This window comes from Dendropsophus ebraccatus, chromosome 9, assembly GCF_027789765.1.
Source record: "Dendropsophus ebraccatus isolate aDenEbr1 chromosome 9, aDenEbr1.pat, whole genome shotgun sequence".
Lineage (NCBI taxonomy): Eukaryota > Metazoa > Chordata > Amphibia > Anura > Hylidae > Dendropsophus > Dendropsophus ebraccatus.
In genome coordinates this window covers 48,317,499-48,333,500 of record NC_091462.1, presented here as the reverse complement: position 1 = coordinate 48,333,500, position 16,002 = coordinate 48,317,499, and the positions used below count along the sequence as shown (strand labels likewise).

The window sequence follows — 16,002 nt, the reverse complement described above, 5'->3', positions numbered from 1 at the left end:
GGTCCCAGTGTAGTATCCCCCCCATCATAGGTCCCAGTGTAGTATCCCCCCATCATAGGTCCCAGTGTAGTATTCCCCCCCCCATCATAGGTCCCAGTGTAGTAATCCCCCCTCATCATAGGTCCCATTGTAGTAATCCCCCCCATCATAGGTCCCAGTGTAGTAATCCCCCCCATCATAGGTCCCAGTGTAGTAATCCCCCCCCATCATAGGTCCCAGTGTAGTAATCCCCCCCCCATCATAGGTCCCAGTGTAGTAATCCCCCCCATCATATGTCCCAGTGTAGTATCCTCCCCATCATAGGTCCCAGTGTAGTATCCCCCCCTCACCATAGGTCCCAGTGTAGTATCCCCCCATCATAGGTCCCAGTGTAGTATCCCCCCCATTATAGGTCCCAGTGTATTATCCCCCCCATCATTGGTCCCAGTGTAGTATCCCCCCATCATAGGTCCCAGTGTAGTATCCCCCCCATCATAGGTCCCAGTGTAGTATCCCCCCCATCATAGGTCCCAGTGTAGTATCCCCCCATCATAGGTCCCAGTGTAGTATCCCCCCATCATAGGTCCCAGTGTAGTAATCCCCCCTCTCATCATAGGTCCCACTGTAGTATTCCCCCCCATCATAGGTCCCAGTGTAGTATTCCCCCCAATCATAGGTCCCAGTGTAGTATTCCCCCCCCATCATAGGTCCCAGTGTAGTATCCCCCCCCCATCATAGGTCCCAGTGTAGTATCCCCCCCCCCATCATAGGTCCCAGTGTAGTATCCCCCCCATCATAGGTCCCAGTGTAGTATCCCCCCATCATAGGTCCCAGTGTAGTATCCCCCCATCATAGGTCCCAGTGTAGTAATCCCTCCTCTCATCATAGGTGTAGTATCCCCCCATCATAGGTCTCAGTGTAGTATCCCCCCCATCATAGGTCCCAGTGTAGTATCTCCCCCATCATATGTCCCAGTGTAGTATCCCCCCATCATAGGTCCCAGTGTAGTAATCCCCCCTCTCATAATAGGTCCCAGTTTAGTATCCACCCCCCCCCCCCTTCCAGGCAGACCCATCCCTAATAGAAAATAATAAAAAAAAATAGACTCACCTAGTCAGGGATCAGTCACTGAGCTGTCTGTCTTCTCCCAGCTGCTGCTGTGGTCACAGGTAGTCAGGAACAGAGCAGGAGAGAGGCAGCCTGACACACAGCCCCCTGCCCCCGCAGCTCCAGCCCCGCGGCTCCTGCTTTCTTCTTCTCTCTGACCTTTCACTGACCTGTGACGTCACCAGCAGCCGCGGCAGCAAACAGGAGAGAGGAGGAGAGAAGAGGAATGCAGGTACTGTGCGGGGCTGGAGCAGAGAGCTTCCGGGGCAGCAGCTGACCTGTGTGTGAGGCTGATAAAGGGATTGATTTTGGTTCTGGTATGTCCCTTTGGTCCGCTCCTAGTCTAGTACCTTTGTTTCCTGTATAGGCCGCTTACTCTGTATTATATATAGTATACACACCCACCGGTCCTTCTTCCACTACTGGAGTAACATACAACCCTCGCAGATATATATAAAACAACTTTACCAACAACTAACAAAGATGACAAGGACATTATACATTATATACAAATACAATACATTACATAGAGATCACAACCACACACAGCTGCCTCCTTTCCTACCCCCCTGGATACCAAGCACCATGTGACCAATAATGTGTATGTATATACAGTATAACATATATCCAGATCCCACACCGTATCCTGGATCTATACTTACTAACAAAGCCACATCCAGCAGCCGACCACTATTACATGTACATATAGAAACTCATGCATAAACAGCATATATATCTATAGCAACACACACTTATACCTAGAATATCTATATGTACACGTATACAGTCTACTGTGATGCTATTATACTTATATTGCTATATACACACACAGAAGGCCACATATATTATACCTGTTCCTAAGTGCTTGTTCGTCCAGGGCCGCAGGAAAGAGAGCGAGACCTAGAGTATAACATGGTTTATATCCCCTAGGAATTGTCCCAACCCATCTATGGACTCCACCCTAAGACCACTCATATACCTTACAGTGGGGGCATGAAGAATGGTGACCAACTAGTTAAATTAGCTTCTTCCTGGACTCTGGGCCTTTGAAATGCTAATGTCCAAATGGTCTTTAGATACAGTGAGAGCTCAGTGAATGCCTGCTATCAGTATATACTATATACCTGGCACAGGTATATAGTATATGTGGTCACAGCTCCTGTAACAGAGGCTGTGTGCTCCAGAAGCTCTCTGCATGTGACTGTCTGCTCCCTGAAGCCATCTGACACTGTCAGCAGCCGCAGGGGCCGCCGACACTGTCAGATAGCTTCAGTGACGCCATGAGGGGGGGTGGCGGGACACAGGGGGGCCGTTCCGGGACAGCGGGACATCACCCGAAAATCGGGAGAGTCCCGCTTGATCCGGGACGGTTGGGAGGTATGCTAAATGTAATTGCTGGGGACCTGCTCTGGAATAGCATTGGATCTCCTGCATGAACCTGAACATCTAGGAGCTTTTATGCTATTCTTGCCCTGGCCAAATCACCTGCTGTATGCCCTGCAGAAAGTTCTGCCCTGTGGGAAGTATTTTTTTGGTGTGACACAGTGCTCATTCCTGGGTCAGGAACTGTCCAGAGCAGGACAGGTTTTCTAAGGGTATTCGCTGTATGTACAGGTTGGCAGCAGGGAGCCCTGTGAGATAAATCTTGTGCATTCTTAGACTGTCTAGTCTAAATATACACTCTCTGGGGGACATTTACACCTACGCCAGTCTTAGATAAAGCCTATTTCCCATTCACCCTACAGGATTTACAAAGAGGCACCTCTTAGTGAATCTGGGGTGACCCGTGCTTGGTGCAGGAATTATACATAAATTTACATCGGTTTCTAAATATAAACCTTGATAAATGAGCCATGCCTCCTCCCCACCTTTCCACGCCCCCTGCCCACAAATCATGTGAGTAGACAGTTATTATTAATCTTCCCAGTAGTGATGCGTCTTCTCTGTTACATAATGCGATGCAGACCACCACATTGTACACCTGAGGCCGCACACATAAAGAAACACTGGGGAAAATGATCAAACTGGTGTAAAGTAGAACTTGCTTAGTTGTCCCTAGCAACCAATCAGATTTCACCTTTCATTCCTCATAGACTCTTTGGAAAATGAAAGGTGGAATCTGATTGGTTGCTAGGGGCAACTGAGCCAGTTTCACTTGTACACCATGTTTGATAAATCTCCCCACTGTCACTAATATACCATTATTTCACCATTGTGTCTATTTACATTATATTTCCCATGACCCCCCATAGGACATCATGTGATTACAGCTCTTGTAATAGAGAAAGATTAGTATCATAATTGACCAAAGCAACCAATCAGATCATTGCTTCAGTTGTCAAACCTATAAGCACTTATCCGATTGGCTGCCACAATCATTGAACATAGCAACAAATCAGATCATTGCTTCAAGTGCCAAACCTATAAACACTAATCTGATTGGCTGCCACAATCATTGAACATAGCAACCAATCAGATCATTGCTTCAATTGTAAAACCTATAAGCTCTAATCTGATTGGCTGCCAAAGTAGTAAGAAAAACAAAGTGATGTCACAATGCCTCTTGTTGACATGACAACATCTCAAGGAAACAAAGATCAGATATACAGATCACATACACAGCCTGCTGCCACCAGAGAAACCACACCCCAAAATATTCATCATAGGAGCGTCCTCCATCTACTGATACAAAGGCAACTCCACCTGGGACGTGATTGGAACAACATCCTACATGTGAATGCTGGAGTGCCACAGGATGGAGACCACTGAACCATAATACAGGTGGGACTGTGTGCAAGGTGTGGTGGGGATGAATGGTGAAGACAATGGGAAAAGTATAACATCTATTATGTTGTTTTCTAATAAAGGGATTAAATGCTGTTTCTTTGCGTTGTTACTGGATATGACTGTACTCTGAATATACCAGGTATGGTTATGGACACATCCATAATAACCTTCATTCTTGTATCCATGTTACACACACACACATGTATTAGTCATTGACATAAACCAGATTTTTAATTAAAAGGTTCGCTGGAAATAACAATGTTATAAAATGAGAGCTGGGCTCTGATTGGTTGCTATGGGAACGACTGTCGTTCTGTTAAACAGTGTTGATACACTTCCCAAATGTTTCTCCTTTTTTTAAAGATGCCGAACACAGGAGAGAGAATGATCCTGGGGCAAAGGCTACAGGTGACGTCTATCTAACATTACTATAGGGGGATTGGGCAATTCTGCTCCAGTGTTGGACTGGGGTATCTGGGGCCCACCAGAGGAAATGATCCTGGGGGCCCACCAATGAAAAAACAGTGAGAAACTACATGTCAGTTAGTGTTAGTGCAGGTTCTAAAGCTCGGGGCCCACCGCAGGATCCTCTGGTGGGCAAGTCCGACACTGCTCTGCTCTGAACACTGGTTGCCTTAAGTTTGTATCAATGTTATTTATTAGAGGAATATGTGGTCAACAAAGCGTATGTGCTGGGGTAGCCATAATATAAGTTTTGCTAAATTTGTTGGGCAAAATAAAAAAATAAAAAAACCTCCTGATAAATACATTATTTGGAAAAAGAACACAGAATACCACAACTAAAGATGGTACACAATCTAGGGTTTCCCTTTGTAACACACTGTATTGCCAGGAATGAAAATCTAATAAAAGTCCTGGGACAAGTTACTATCGCCTAAGGGAAATACTCCAGCTAGGGATAAAGACTATTATACTTCCCATCATAAAAAAGGAAGATCTGGAGCAGATGACTAAAGCCAGCTGAAGCCGAAGACTGTTATTATATCTGTCATTTTTCACAACATGCTATCTTCCAAATATTGCACATGTGAATGTTGTATGATGTATGATAGTTGTGGCTTATGTCTGTGATCATGTGCTAGAAGTAGTTGTGGATTTCTTTCTCCTAGAAGATGCAGTGGCCTAAAATAAAATTGAATAAAAATGAAGACCTGGAACAGATGACTACGCTCCTTTGGCAAGAAGTCATCTGAAGATGAAGACTGCTATCATTTCCATCATTTCTCGCCACAGGATTTCTTCCAAATTTTGCACATGTGAATGTTGTATGCTGTATGATAGTTGTGGCTTATGTCTGTGATCATGTGCTAGAAGTAGCTGTGGATTTCTTCTGCAAGAAGATGCAGTGGCCAGAAGGAAGACTAAACAAGAAGACCTGAGACAGAGGGCTACCCTCCTTTAGCTAAAGATGAAGACTGGTATGCTACTTATCATTTCTCATCACAGGCTATATTCCAAATATTGCACATGTGAATGTTGTATGCTGTATGATAGTTGTGGCTTATGTCTGTCATCATGTGCTAGAAGTAGCTGTGGATTTCTTTCTGCAAGAAGATGCAGTGGCCAAAAAGAAAGCTGAACAAAACAGAGGGCCTAGGATAGATGGCTACCCTCCTTTGGCAAGAAGAAATCTGAAGTTGAAGACTAACATATCCGCTATTTCTAACCACAGGCTATCTTTCAAATTTTGCACATGTGAATGTTGTATGCTGTATGATAGTTGTGGCTTATGTCTGTCATCATGTGCTAGAAGTAGCTGTGGATTTCTTCTGCAAGAAGATTCAGTGGTCAGAAAGAAAATTGGACAACAAAGAAGACCTGGGACAGATGACTACTTCCTTGGGCAGGAATCTATTTGAAGACAAAGACTGCTTTCATATCCGTCATTTCTCACCACAGGCTATCTTCAAAATATTGCACATGTGAATGTTGTATGCTGTTTGATAGTTGTGGATTATGTCTGTGATCATGTGCTAGAAGTAGCTGTGGATTTCTTTCTGCATAAGATGCCATGGCCAGAAAGAAAGCTGAACAAATCAGAGGGCCTAGGATAGATGGCTACCCTCCTTTGGCAAGAAGACATCTGAAGTTGAAGACTAACATATCCGCTATTTCTAACCACAGGCTATCTTCCAAATATTGCGCATGTGAATGTTGTATGCTGTATGATAGTTGTGGCTTATGTCTGTGATCATGTGCTAGAAGTAGCTGTGGATTTCTTCTGCAAGAAGATGCAGTGGCCAAAAGGAAGACGAAACGAGAAGACCTGGGACAGAGGACTACCCTCCTTCATCTAAAGATGAAGACTGGTATGCTACCTATCATTTCTCACCACAGGCTATCTTCCAAATATTGCGCATGTGAATGTTGTATGCTGTATGACAGTTGTGGCTTATGTCTGTGATCATGTGCTAGAAGTAGCTGTGGATTTCTTTCTGCAAGAAGATGCCGTGGGCAGAAAGAAAGCTGAACAAAACAGAGGGCCTAGGATAGATGGCTACCCTCCTTTGGCAAGAAGAAATCTGAAGTTGAAGACTAACTTATCCTCTATTTCTAACCACAGGCTATCTTCCAAATTTTGCACATGTGAATGTTGTATGCTGTATGATAGTTGTGGCCTATGTCTGTCATCATGTGCTAGAAGTAGCTGTGGATTTCTTCTGCAAGAAGATTCAGTGGTCAGAAAGAAAATTGGACAACAAAGAAGACCTGGGACAGATGACTACTTCCTTGGGCAGGAAGCTATTTGAAGACAAAGACTGCTATCATATCCGTCATTTCTCACCACAGGCTATCTTCAAAATATTGCGCATGTGAATGTTGTATGCTGTTTGATAGTTGTGGCTTATGTCTGTGATCATGTGCTAGAAGTAGCTGTTAATTTCTTCTGCAAGAAGGTGCAGTGGCCAGAAGGAAGACTAAACAAGAAGACCTGGGACAAAGGACTACGCTCCTTCAGCTAAAGATGAAGACTGGTATGCTACCCATCATTTCTCACCACAGGCTATCTTCCAAATATTGCGCATGTGAATGTTGTATGCTGTATGAAATTGTGGCCTTTGTCTGTTATCATGTGCTAGAAGTAGCTGTGGATTCCTTTTTGAAAAAAAGATGCAGTGGCCAGTAAGAAAACTGGATAAAAAAGAAGAAGCCTTCTAAAGACGAAAATTGCTATCTTCCAAATATTGCACATGAGAATGTTGTATGCTGTATGATAGTTGTGGCTTACGTCTGTGATCATGTGCTAGAAGTAGCCGTGGATCTCTTTGTACAAGAAGATGCAGCAGCCAGAAAGAAAATTGAACAACAAAGAAGACCTTGGACATTTGACTACCCGACTAAGACTTCGACTAAGACTGTTACCATCAGCCTCTGTGTGGCTGATGGGTGTGATCTTGTTCTACGGGTAGCTGTTTTTTTTTTTTTTTTTTTTTTTTTTTTTAATCAAATGATGTATTGGAAGGATAAAAATATGTTAACACATTATATTTGTCATTTATGGGCAAGATGTTAGCTACAGGTGAAGGCTGTTATCATGCCTATATTTTCTTACCTGTATCTGCATTTTGTACATATGTATAAATTTTGGGTGTTCTATATAAGTAAAATAAGAGATTATGTCCTATATAAAGCAATACATGTGGTTGTGTAGATTTGGCTGTGTTCTGTTGAAAGATCTCACCATCTTTTAATGCTTCTCTTTCATTGTGAGCTGAAGAGAGAAACTGGGCTCTGGAGGACACATATGACACATGGAAGCTTCTCTGGTGTTCCTGGGGCTCTGGACCTTAATGACAAATTGAACTCAAGAACAAAGGGACACAGTATGAGGTTAGTTGGGGAAAGATCAGAAGCGATATTATAATATATTACTTTACTGAAAAGTTAGTAGATGCTGGGAACAGCCTCCAAGCAGATGTGGTTAGAAAATGTAATGTAACTGAATGTAAACCTGCCTGGAATTTACATATAGCTATCCTAGGATAATAATGAATTGAATAATAGAAAGACAGACTAGATGGACTAGTTGGCCTTTTTCTGCTGACAATCTTCTATGTTCCACACAGTAAATTCATACAGGAGGATAGTGGAGCAGTATCTGGAGCTTGGATTCCCACGCAGCTATGACTGTCCAGTCAGAAGTGGTTGTTCAGCCAAGTGTGATGGAAGAAGATCTGAAGCTCTTGAGATGCACTCCTACTATCAAGAAAGATGCTGGATTATTTGTAAATTAAAAATATTGAATATCTCATTTTTGTAATTTGTCTTATTGAATCTGACTTAAGCTGATGAACATGGCAGAATTTTTGGAAATGTTTTCAAAAATTTTCATTTCACTATCTATATTATAAAATAATTTGTTTGCCTGGTTTAAAGGTCCCAATATACCTTATACTTCAGTTGGCAGTACCTGCCACCAGTATAAGGTGTATGGGTTTCTCCCAACTGACCATTGACAGATTGTTAACCGTCGTCTCCACAAAGAGAACACAGGATCGTTTGGCCAAATGTTCCTGTGTTTAGGGAGTATGGGAAAGATAACTGCCGGCTGAACATTCGCTCGACCTTCAGTTATTGAAGGTGTATGGCCACCCTGAGATGAAGCTGAGACTTCTTGTTCTGCTCAGGTCATTTCTCAGCAGTGCTCTTTTTATCAACACAGATGGGAGGACAGTGATAGGTGTAACAGCAGAAATCACTGACGCTAAATGTAATTGCTGGGGACCTGCTGTGGAATGGCATTGGATCTCCTGCATCAACCTGAACATCTAGGAGCTTTTATGCTATTCTTGCTCTGGTCATATCACCTGCTGTATGCCCTGCAGAAAGTTCTGCCCTGTGGGAAGTATTTTTTCCAGTCTGACACAGTGCTCATTCCTGGGTCAGGGACTGTCCAGAGCAGGACAGGTTTTCTAAGGGTATTTGCTGTATGTACAGGTTGGCAGCAGGGAGCACTGAGAGATAAATCTTGTGCATTCTTAGACTGTCTAGTCTAAATATACACTCTCTGGGGGACATTTACACATACGCTAGTCTTAGATAAAGCCTAGTCCCCATTCACCCTACAGGATTTACAAAGAGGCACCTCTTAGTGAATCTGGGGTGACCCGTGCTTGGTGCAGGAATTATACATACATTTTCATTGGTTTCTAAACATAAACCTTGATAAATGAGCCATGCCTCCTCCCCACCTTTCCACGTCCCCTGCCCACCCACCATCTGAGCTGGGCATACAGCACGGAGAAGGCCAACACCCAGGGTGCATTGTTAATAAATCTTCCCCTCTGAGCATCCCCCCAGCCTCCGTGTCATAATGACTATGGAGGCTTGCCACGGAATTCCGCCAGTTTTACTCCGTGTGAATGGAGCCTAATAGCGGCAGCAGCGAGTGGGGAACAAGGAGCAAACAAGTGCTAACCGGGTAATCATCAGATCATCTGGGCAGCCTATAGGAGACAGCTGCGGTCTGCTGCCGCCGCTCCTATTATGTGGAGCGCTGGCAGCAGATTGTTGCCAGGCTGATCATTGCTGTTTCAGTCTGCTGAAAGACAAGATCATGACTAAGTCTCAGACGATAGTACCAGCTTTCCCACTCCATGCAGCTGTCTCAAAATAGATCATCACTAACCGGTAACCCAACTTTTTCAGAAATAGTCTAAAAAACAATAATCACTGAGCTGTCACCCAGATTCACAGTCTCAGCAGCAGTCTCCGAACACATTACCTAGCTACAATGCAGCTTGGCCGCTCTCAAGCAGCCGTCTCAGAATATAACATCAATGCTATGACCCAACTTTCCCAATTTCCAGACAGGCCAGTCTGGCTGCAGTCTTCTTCTTCAACACCTTCCTGTTTTTACAGCACATTAATGGAAGTAAGGGTTACTCAGTGTTACGTGGTATTAGGCAGCATTGAGCTGTCAACAGAGTACAGTAGATCATTCAAAGGTCAAATAGTGACAAAGATATGTGACAAATATGTATATTCAATAGTCCCCTTTTATCCAGTTAGTTGAAGTGCAATCCTTCTTTTACAAAATATATAAACATGTTATAGTCAAGCGTTAAGTATTTCATACCAAAACTTTTTATTGATTATTAAGTGGAAGAATGGTTGGCCAATCAAAAACCTCTGGTGATTATTAGCTTACAGTGTATTGATGTATAATTATAATGTAAATGTGCACACTGTACTCTATATGTGATATATACAATGGACTTCACAGGGTGAAGCTGGGTTAGTAGAGAGGAAAGCATAGCGTTAGTTTACTCACTGTAGCCCTCCCCCCAGCTCCTAGGAGACATTAGGTAAACACTCAGCCTTTGGTAGCTGCTCTGTCTGTTACAATAGGAAACTCATTGTTTCTCAATTCAGATTTGTCAGTTCTGTAAAACTATGGGGTGTAATGTGGAGGATGAATTTCCAAAGCAAGCAGGATGCTACAGTGAGACTGATCTCAGGTGAGTACATTCCATTCCGGTATAAAGATTTATGTAGATTTCTAAACTGCTCTATTTCCACCAAGCTGTAATATACTTCAGATTTGGCTTCCCTTTAAATGTCATGTAATAATTTACATGTATCTTTGCCAATAATTTGTATTATTAACTTATAAGTAACTTATTTACTTACTGTATATGACTTTAAGGCTATGTATCCACTAGGAACAGGCTGGCCGCCTTTCCCCAATAAAGCCCAGTCATGTGAACTTAGGCTAAAGCTGTATCTATGAATGTAATAGTATAGTATAGTATGTGATTGCAGACTGACCTATCTAGCAGCCTTTTTTATAGTTATGGAATAGCAGACACACAGGCTGTCATAAAATCTAACAGGGAAAATGTGTAGAATCTGCATTATGCTGCGTTTACACAGAGCGATAATTTGCCCAATCGATCACCTAACAATTTTGAAGCAACAATTTGTTTTTTATAACGATCAGCATTTAGACGAATAAATCGTTAGAAAAATCGCTTGAAAAATCGTTATTGCAATAGTTTTTAAGATCGCTTAAGCCCATCTCACACATAGGGTCAATCATTGAAAGACTGTTTACACAAAGCGATCTGCAAATTTTTAGCAATCGACCATGTTGAGAACATGTTGAAAGATCACAATGAACGATTTCTCGCTTATCGATTGATCGTTCACTGTGTTTATCGCTCAAATGTGATCGTTATTGCGAAAATTCGAACGATAATCGTTCTGTGTAAACGCAGCATTAGTTATTGCCTAATTAATAAAAGGTGTGCTGACACATTTCAGTCACAGAGCTGTCTTTCCCATTGGGCGGCCTAGGTTCCTGTACGCACCGAATTGTACGCTGTACGTTTTTAATTTGTTCATGATTATTTGGCGAACACGAACCGAACTGATCATAATATATATATATTTTTTTAGATTCGTGTTTGTGTTCCAAACTGAACATCAGGATATTTGCTCATCACTAGCTAGGAGCAGGGCTCTGAGTCATTGGGGCGGAGTCTACTAGGCTTTAAACAGTATCAGTTTACATTATAAAATATCTCCCCTCTTCCTGTACTATTCAGGGCCTAGTGAATAGTATACAGAGAGGGGGAGGGGATCTTGTATGATATAATTCCCGCCATGTACTCTTCAAGGCCTGACACCCATATATGCAGAGCTGGGGGTGTGGGGGTGGTATTTGTATGGGCACCAGACCTTTAACAGTACATGGAAGGGTGGGGAGTACTGTATTATATAGGAAACCCCTCTGCATACTGTTCACTAGGCCCTAAAGGGTACATGGGGTGGTGTGTGTGTGTGGGGGGGATGCGGTTTTTTAGCAGATTTGCCACTAGTGTAGTGTCAGTATAGTTCCCAACAAATGAATGTCCCGGAAATCCCTGTACTCAATATGATGGTGGTCACCAGCTTTCCCAGCATCTTATACTCAATATGATGGGGTCACCCATCTTTCCCAGTATCTTATACTCAGTATGATGGAGGTGACCCAACTTTCCCAGCATCTTGTAATCAGTATGATGATGGTCACCCAGCTTTCCCAGCATATTCTACTCAGTATGATGGGGTCACCCAGCTTTCCCAGCATCTTGTACTCAATATGATGGAGGTAACCTAGCTTTCCCAGCATCTTGTAGTCAGTATGATTGGGTTACCCAGCTTTCCAGCATCTTGTACTCAGTATGATAAAGGTGACCGAGATTTCCCAGCATCTTGTACTCAGTATGATGAGGGTCAGCCAGCTTTCCAGCATCTAGTACTCAGTGTGATGGGATCACCCAGCTTTCCCAGCATCTTTTACTCAGTATGATGGAGGTTACCCAACTTTCCCAGCATCTTTTACTCAGTATTATGGAGGTTACCCAACTTTCCCAGCATCTTGTAGTCAGTATGATGGAGGTCACCGATCTTTCCTGGCATCTTATACTCAGTATGATGGTGGTCACCCAGCTTTCCCAGCATCTTATACTCAGTATAGTGAGGGTTACCCAGCTTTCCTATCATCTTGTACTTAGTATGATGATGATCATGCAGCTTTCCCAGGGGTAACGGCACCTCAGCATAAGCAGAGTTTGGAGAGCTAAAGGTCAGGAAGGAATATGAAACCTGCGAAAAGCTGGATAACAATCTCTTATACTAAGTTAATATGCCAGGGGTCTGATACCGGTGTCTGTAATAAGCTTATACTGGGGCCTTATACTGGGGTCTGTTATATGCAGGAGGCCCGATACTGGGGTCTGTATTTTGCTGGGGGCCTGATACTGGGGTCTGTAAAATGCTGGGGACCTGATACTGTGGTCTGTATTATGCTGGGGGCCTGATACTGGGGTTTGTTTTATGCTTGGAGCCTTGTACCGAGGTCTTTAATATGCTGAAAGCCTGATACTGGGGTGTGTAATATGCTGGAGGACTTTTACTGAGGTGTGCAATATACTGGGGGCTTGATACTGGGGTCAGTAATGCCACACCCCTAATAGGTCACACACCTCTCAAAATAATTGTGAAGGGGGAGGATTCAAAGTGCCTAGGGCAGCATGAACTCTAAATACATTCCTGGCAATGAGCAATTTGCTCCTCTGTCTGTCAAATTCATTGTCTCTTGTAAGAACGGGGCCACGGATCGCACCGCATGGATGCTTACCTGTCCATGCTCCCTCTGTATACTCTTTAGTATTCCCAGTATCCCTTGCCAGGGTCGGCTCCAGGTTTTTGTGGGCTATTGGGCAACAGAGCCTCAGCAGGCTCCTCAAACATCCACTATGCACAATCACTTGAGACACCACTAACATACCCAAATACACAGTATTGACACTGACAGACTGAAACTTACTGACACTGACACACAGCACTTACAGCTACTGCTCCCTCACTATAAGGTTGAGGACCTTCGGGTCATGTGATCAGGTCCTTCACCCTTTTTTTTCTCTCTAGGTTCTGTCCCTGTGCCTTCTGATGTTCAGCCTCTCACCCAGCTCCACAGTGATAAGGCTGAACATAAGAACACCAAACCCTCTCTCCCCCTCTGGGCCCCTAGAAGTGCTGTGGGCCCTGGCACTTGCCCAGGTAAGCCCTATGCTGATGTCGGCCCTGTCCCCTGAAGCCGCCTCCAGACCATTAAGTTCCATAACCAGTGATTGGCTGAGTTAGCTGTCACTCCAAAAGTGAGAGTGACAGGCTGACGCAGTGAATTAAGGCATGATCCATCTGATGTATAAAGAACTTTTACCAAAGGAATGAAAGAATTGATAAAATAAGTGATCAGGATAGTGTGATATAAAATTTTATTAGAAGGCTTTTCCTAACTATGCTGAGACCATGGATCATTAGTCTCTCTGAGAGACGGAGAAGGGAAGAAAACAGGGAAAAGAACATGTAAAAAGCTAATTAGACTATAAACATTATTTTATGTGGCATATTTCTGACCATCTAATTTGTATGTTTTGCAGCACTTAGAGGCAATAACAAAGTGCAAAGATATGTGATTTAATGATGCAATGTGGCAGCTAACTTACTATGTTACCCCAGAGCAGGGAAAATCTTCTGTAACTATCACTGATATCCTAGAAATTCTGCTCAGCAGCTCATATTTCTCCCCTAATACAAAATGCTAATATATACGTTGAGTATTTGTGAAATGTAATACATCATATGTATGTGCTATATTACTAAACATTGCCTGGGGCAGGTAGTAAAAATGGGTGAACATGACAAATTATTCTCATACTTCCTACATCTGTCATCTAAGTAGGATACTGGTTTAGATAATAACATATATATATATATATATATATATATATATATATATATATATATATATATGTATGTATTTTTTCCCTGCTATATATTGTTAACATAAAGGCAAGACAATGTTTAATAAAATTAAAGTCAATTCAGTACATTGTAATTTCCATAGATTACAAGTTTTACAAGTATCCTGTGAACTTGAGTCTGACAAGAATACAGATGTTATATTTGGTGACTGGTTGTACATAACAGACTTTTAAAGGGGTAGTCCACCCAAAAAATTTTTCTTTCAAATCAATCTCAAAGCCTTCCAGTACTTATCAGCTGCTGTATGCCCAACAGGAAGTTGTATTATTTCCAGTCTGGAGAGCAGGAGGGGTATTCTATGGGGATTTGCTCCTGCTTTGGACAGTTCCTGACATGGACAGAGGAGGCAACAGAGAGCACTGGGTCAGACAGGAAAGAAAACACCACTTCCTGCTGGACATACATCAGCTAATAAGTACTGGAAGACTTAAGATTTTTTAATAGAAGTGAATTACAAATCTCTGGCACTTTATGGCACCAGTTGATTTGAAAGAATTTTTTTTTAGGTGGACTACCCCTTTAAATCAGGCTTGTTAGTAGCTTTTATTGAATAAAAGGAGTTTACAATAAGATTTTTACCCTAAATTGGGATATACTGTACAATTCTTATTCTATTCCGTTGCTCCACTGCAGAGATATAAGATTTAGAAATGACAGTGGTCCTTCAACATACAATATTAAAAGGTTCCAGGACGACCATTGTATGTTGCGACCAAAACTGTATGGATCCCTGGTAATTGGTTCTAAAACACCCAAAATGACAAAAAAAAAAAATATGAAGATTTAAAGGAAATTTAGCAGATAACTAATATGGATAAAGCATGGCCTTATATATAATATAAAGAGCTGGTAAAGAACAGTACAGTATTAGGCTATGTTCACACAACGTAAGTTTTGTATTAACCACGGCCGTGGTTGCAGATGTGCAACAATGGCCGTGATTAAAACACAACTTACATGCACTGCAGTTAGAGGGAATCCCCGACGGAGTGTATACACATACAGGGGATTTATCAACTTAAAATCTTCTATATTTCGACGTAAAATGGGCTGATGCAAATAAATGCAATACGCCTCTACATAAATCTGGGTACTGTCGGCGCTGCGGGAACATTTTTAAGCCCGCCGCAAAAAAACGGCAGACTTGATAAATGTGCCTCATAGTATGTACTCTGGCCGGGATCGATAGCGGCCGTACAAAAAACTGACATTTCAGATTTGTGCTGCCGCTATTCATTGAATAGCAGCCATACAAGCCTCTTAGGTCACACAATGGTGCAACTCTGGCCGCACTATCCATTGTGTGCAATGGTGAATTGGGATGCTGAACGCACAAGAATGCGCCCGCATCCCAATTCAGCACTGCAGTACTCTCCAGGAAGATCTTCACTAACACCGGCCGTTCTGTGACCCGGCCGGTGTTAAACACCGTGACCCAGTGTCATACGCCGTGTGAACATGGCTTTACACTGTACTGTAGAGAGGTGATACTAGACAGCCCATCACTGTATGCAATTCAGTAATACCGGGGTTTTACTAGTAAAATGGCCACTTTTATTGGTTGATCACTTACTTATTCACATGTGCCGCAGATCCTGTCCGTAGAATTGTATGGTGATTCTGGCCTCAAGTTACGATGGTCCAGAAAGGTCCATTGTATGTTGAAAATATTGTATCTTGAGGCCATTGTAAGTTGAGGAACCACTGTATATGCAAATTAGGAGATTAAGCCCACTGGGCATTTCCTAAAACTACAAAAGCCAAGCAATTTCCGTCCCTTTCTCTCCTAAC

At 42.7% G+C, this 16,002-nt stretch overlaps 1 protein-coding gene and 1 long non-coding RNA gene across 2 annotated transcripts in view; both read left to right on the top strand.

Annotated features, from left to right (window-relative positions):
- The first annotated feature begins 3,613 nt into the window (after positions 1-3,613).
- Positions 3,614-8,107, top strand: LOC138802076 (uncharacterized). Its single transcript, XR_011364679.1, has 3 exons — positions 3,614-3,867; positions 4,237-7,725; positions 7,962-8,107. It is a non-coding gene; the product is annotated as an uncharacterized lncRNA (long non-coding RNA).
- Positions 8,108-10,290: 2,183 nt separating this feature from the next.
- LOC138801768 (uncharacterized) overlaps positions 10,291-16,002 on the top strand; it is a 92,169-nt gene continuing 86,457 nt past the window's right edge. Inside the window, exon 1 of the mRNA XM_069984864.1 lies at positions 10,291-10,355. Within this exon, the coding sequence (XP_069840965.1) occupies positions 10,291-10,355 (65 nt within the window). The remainder of the gene's footprint in view (positions 10,356-16,002) is intronic.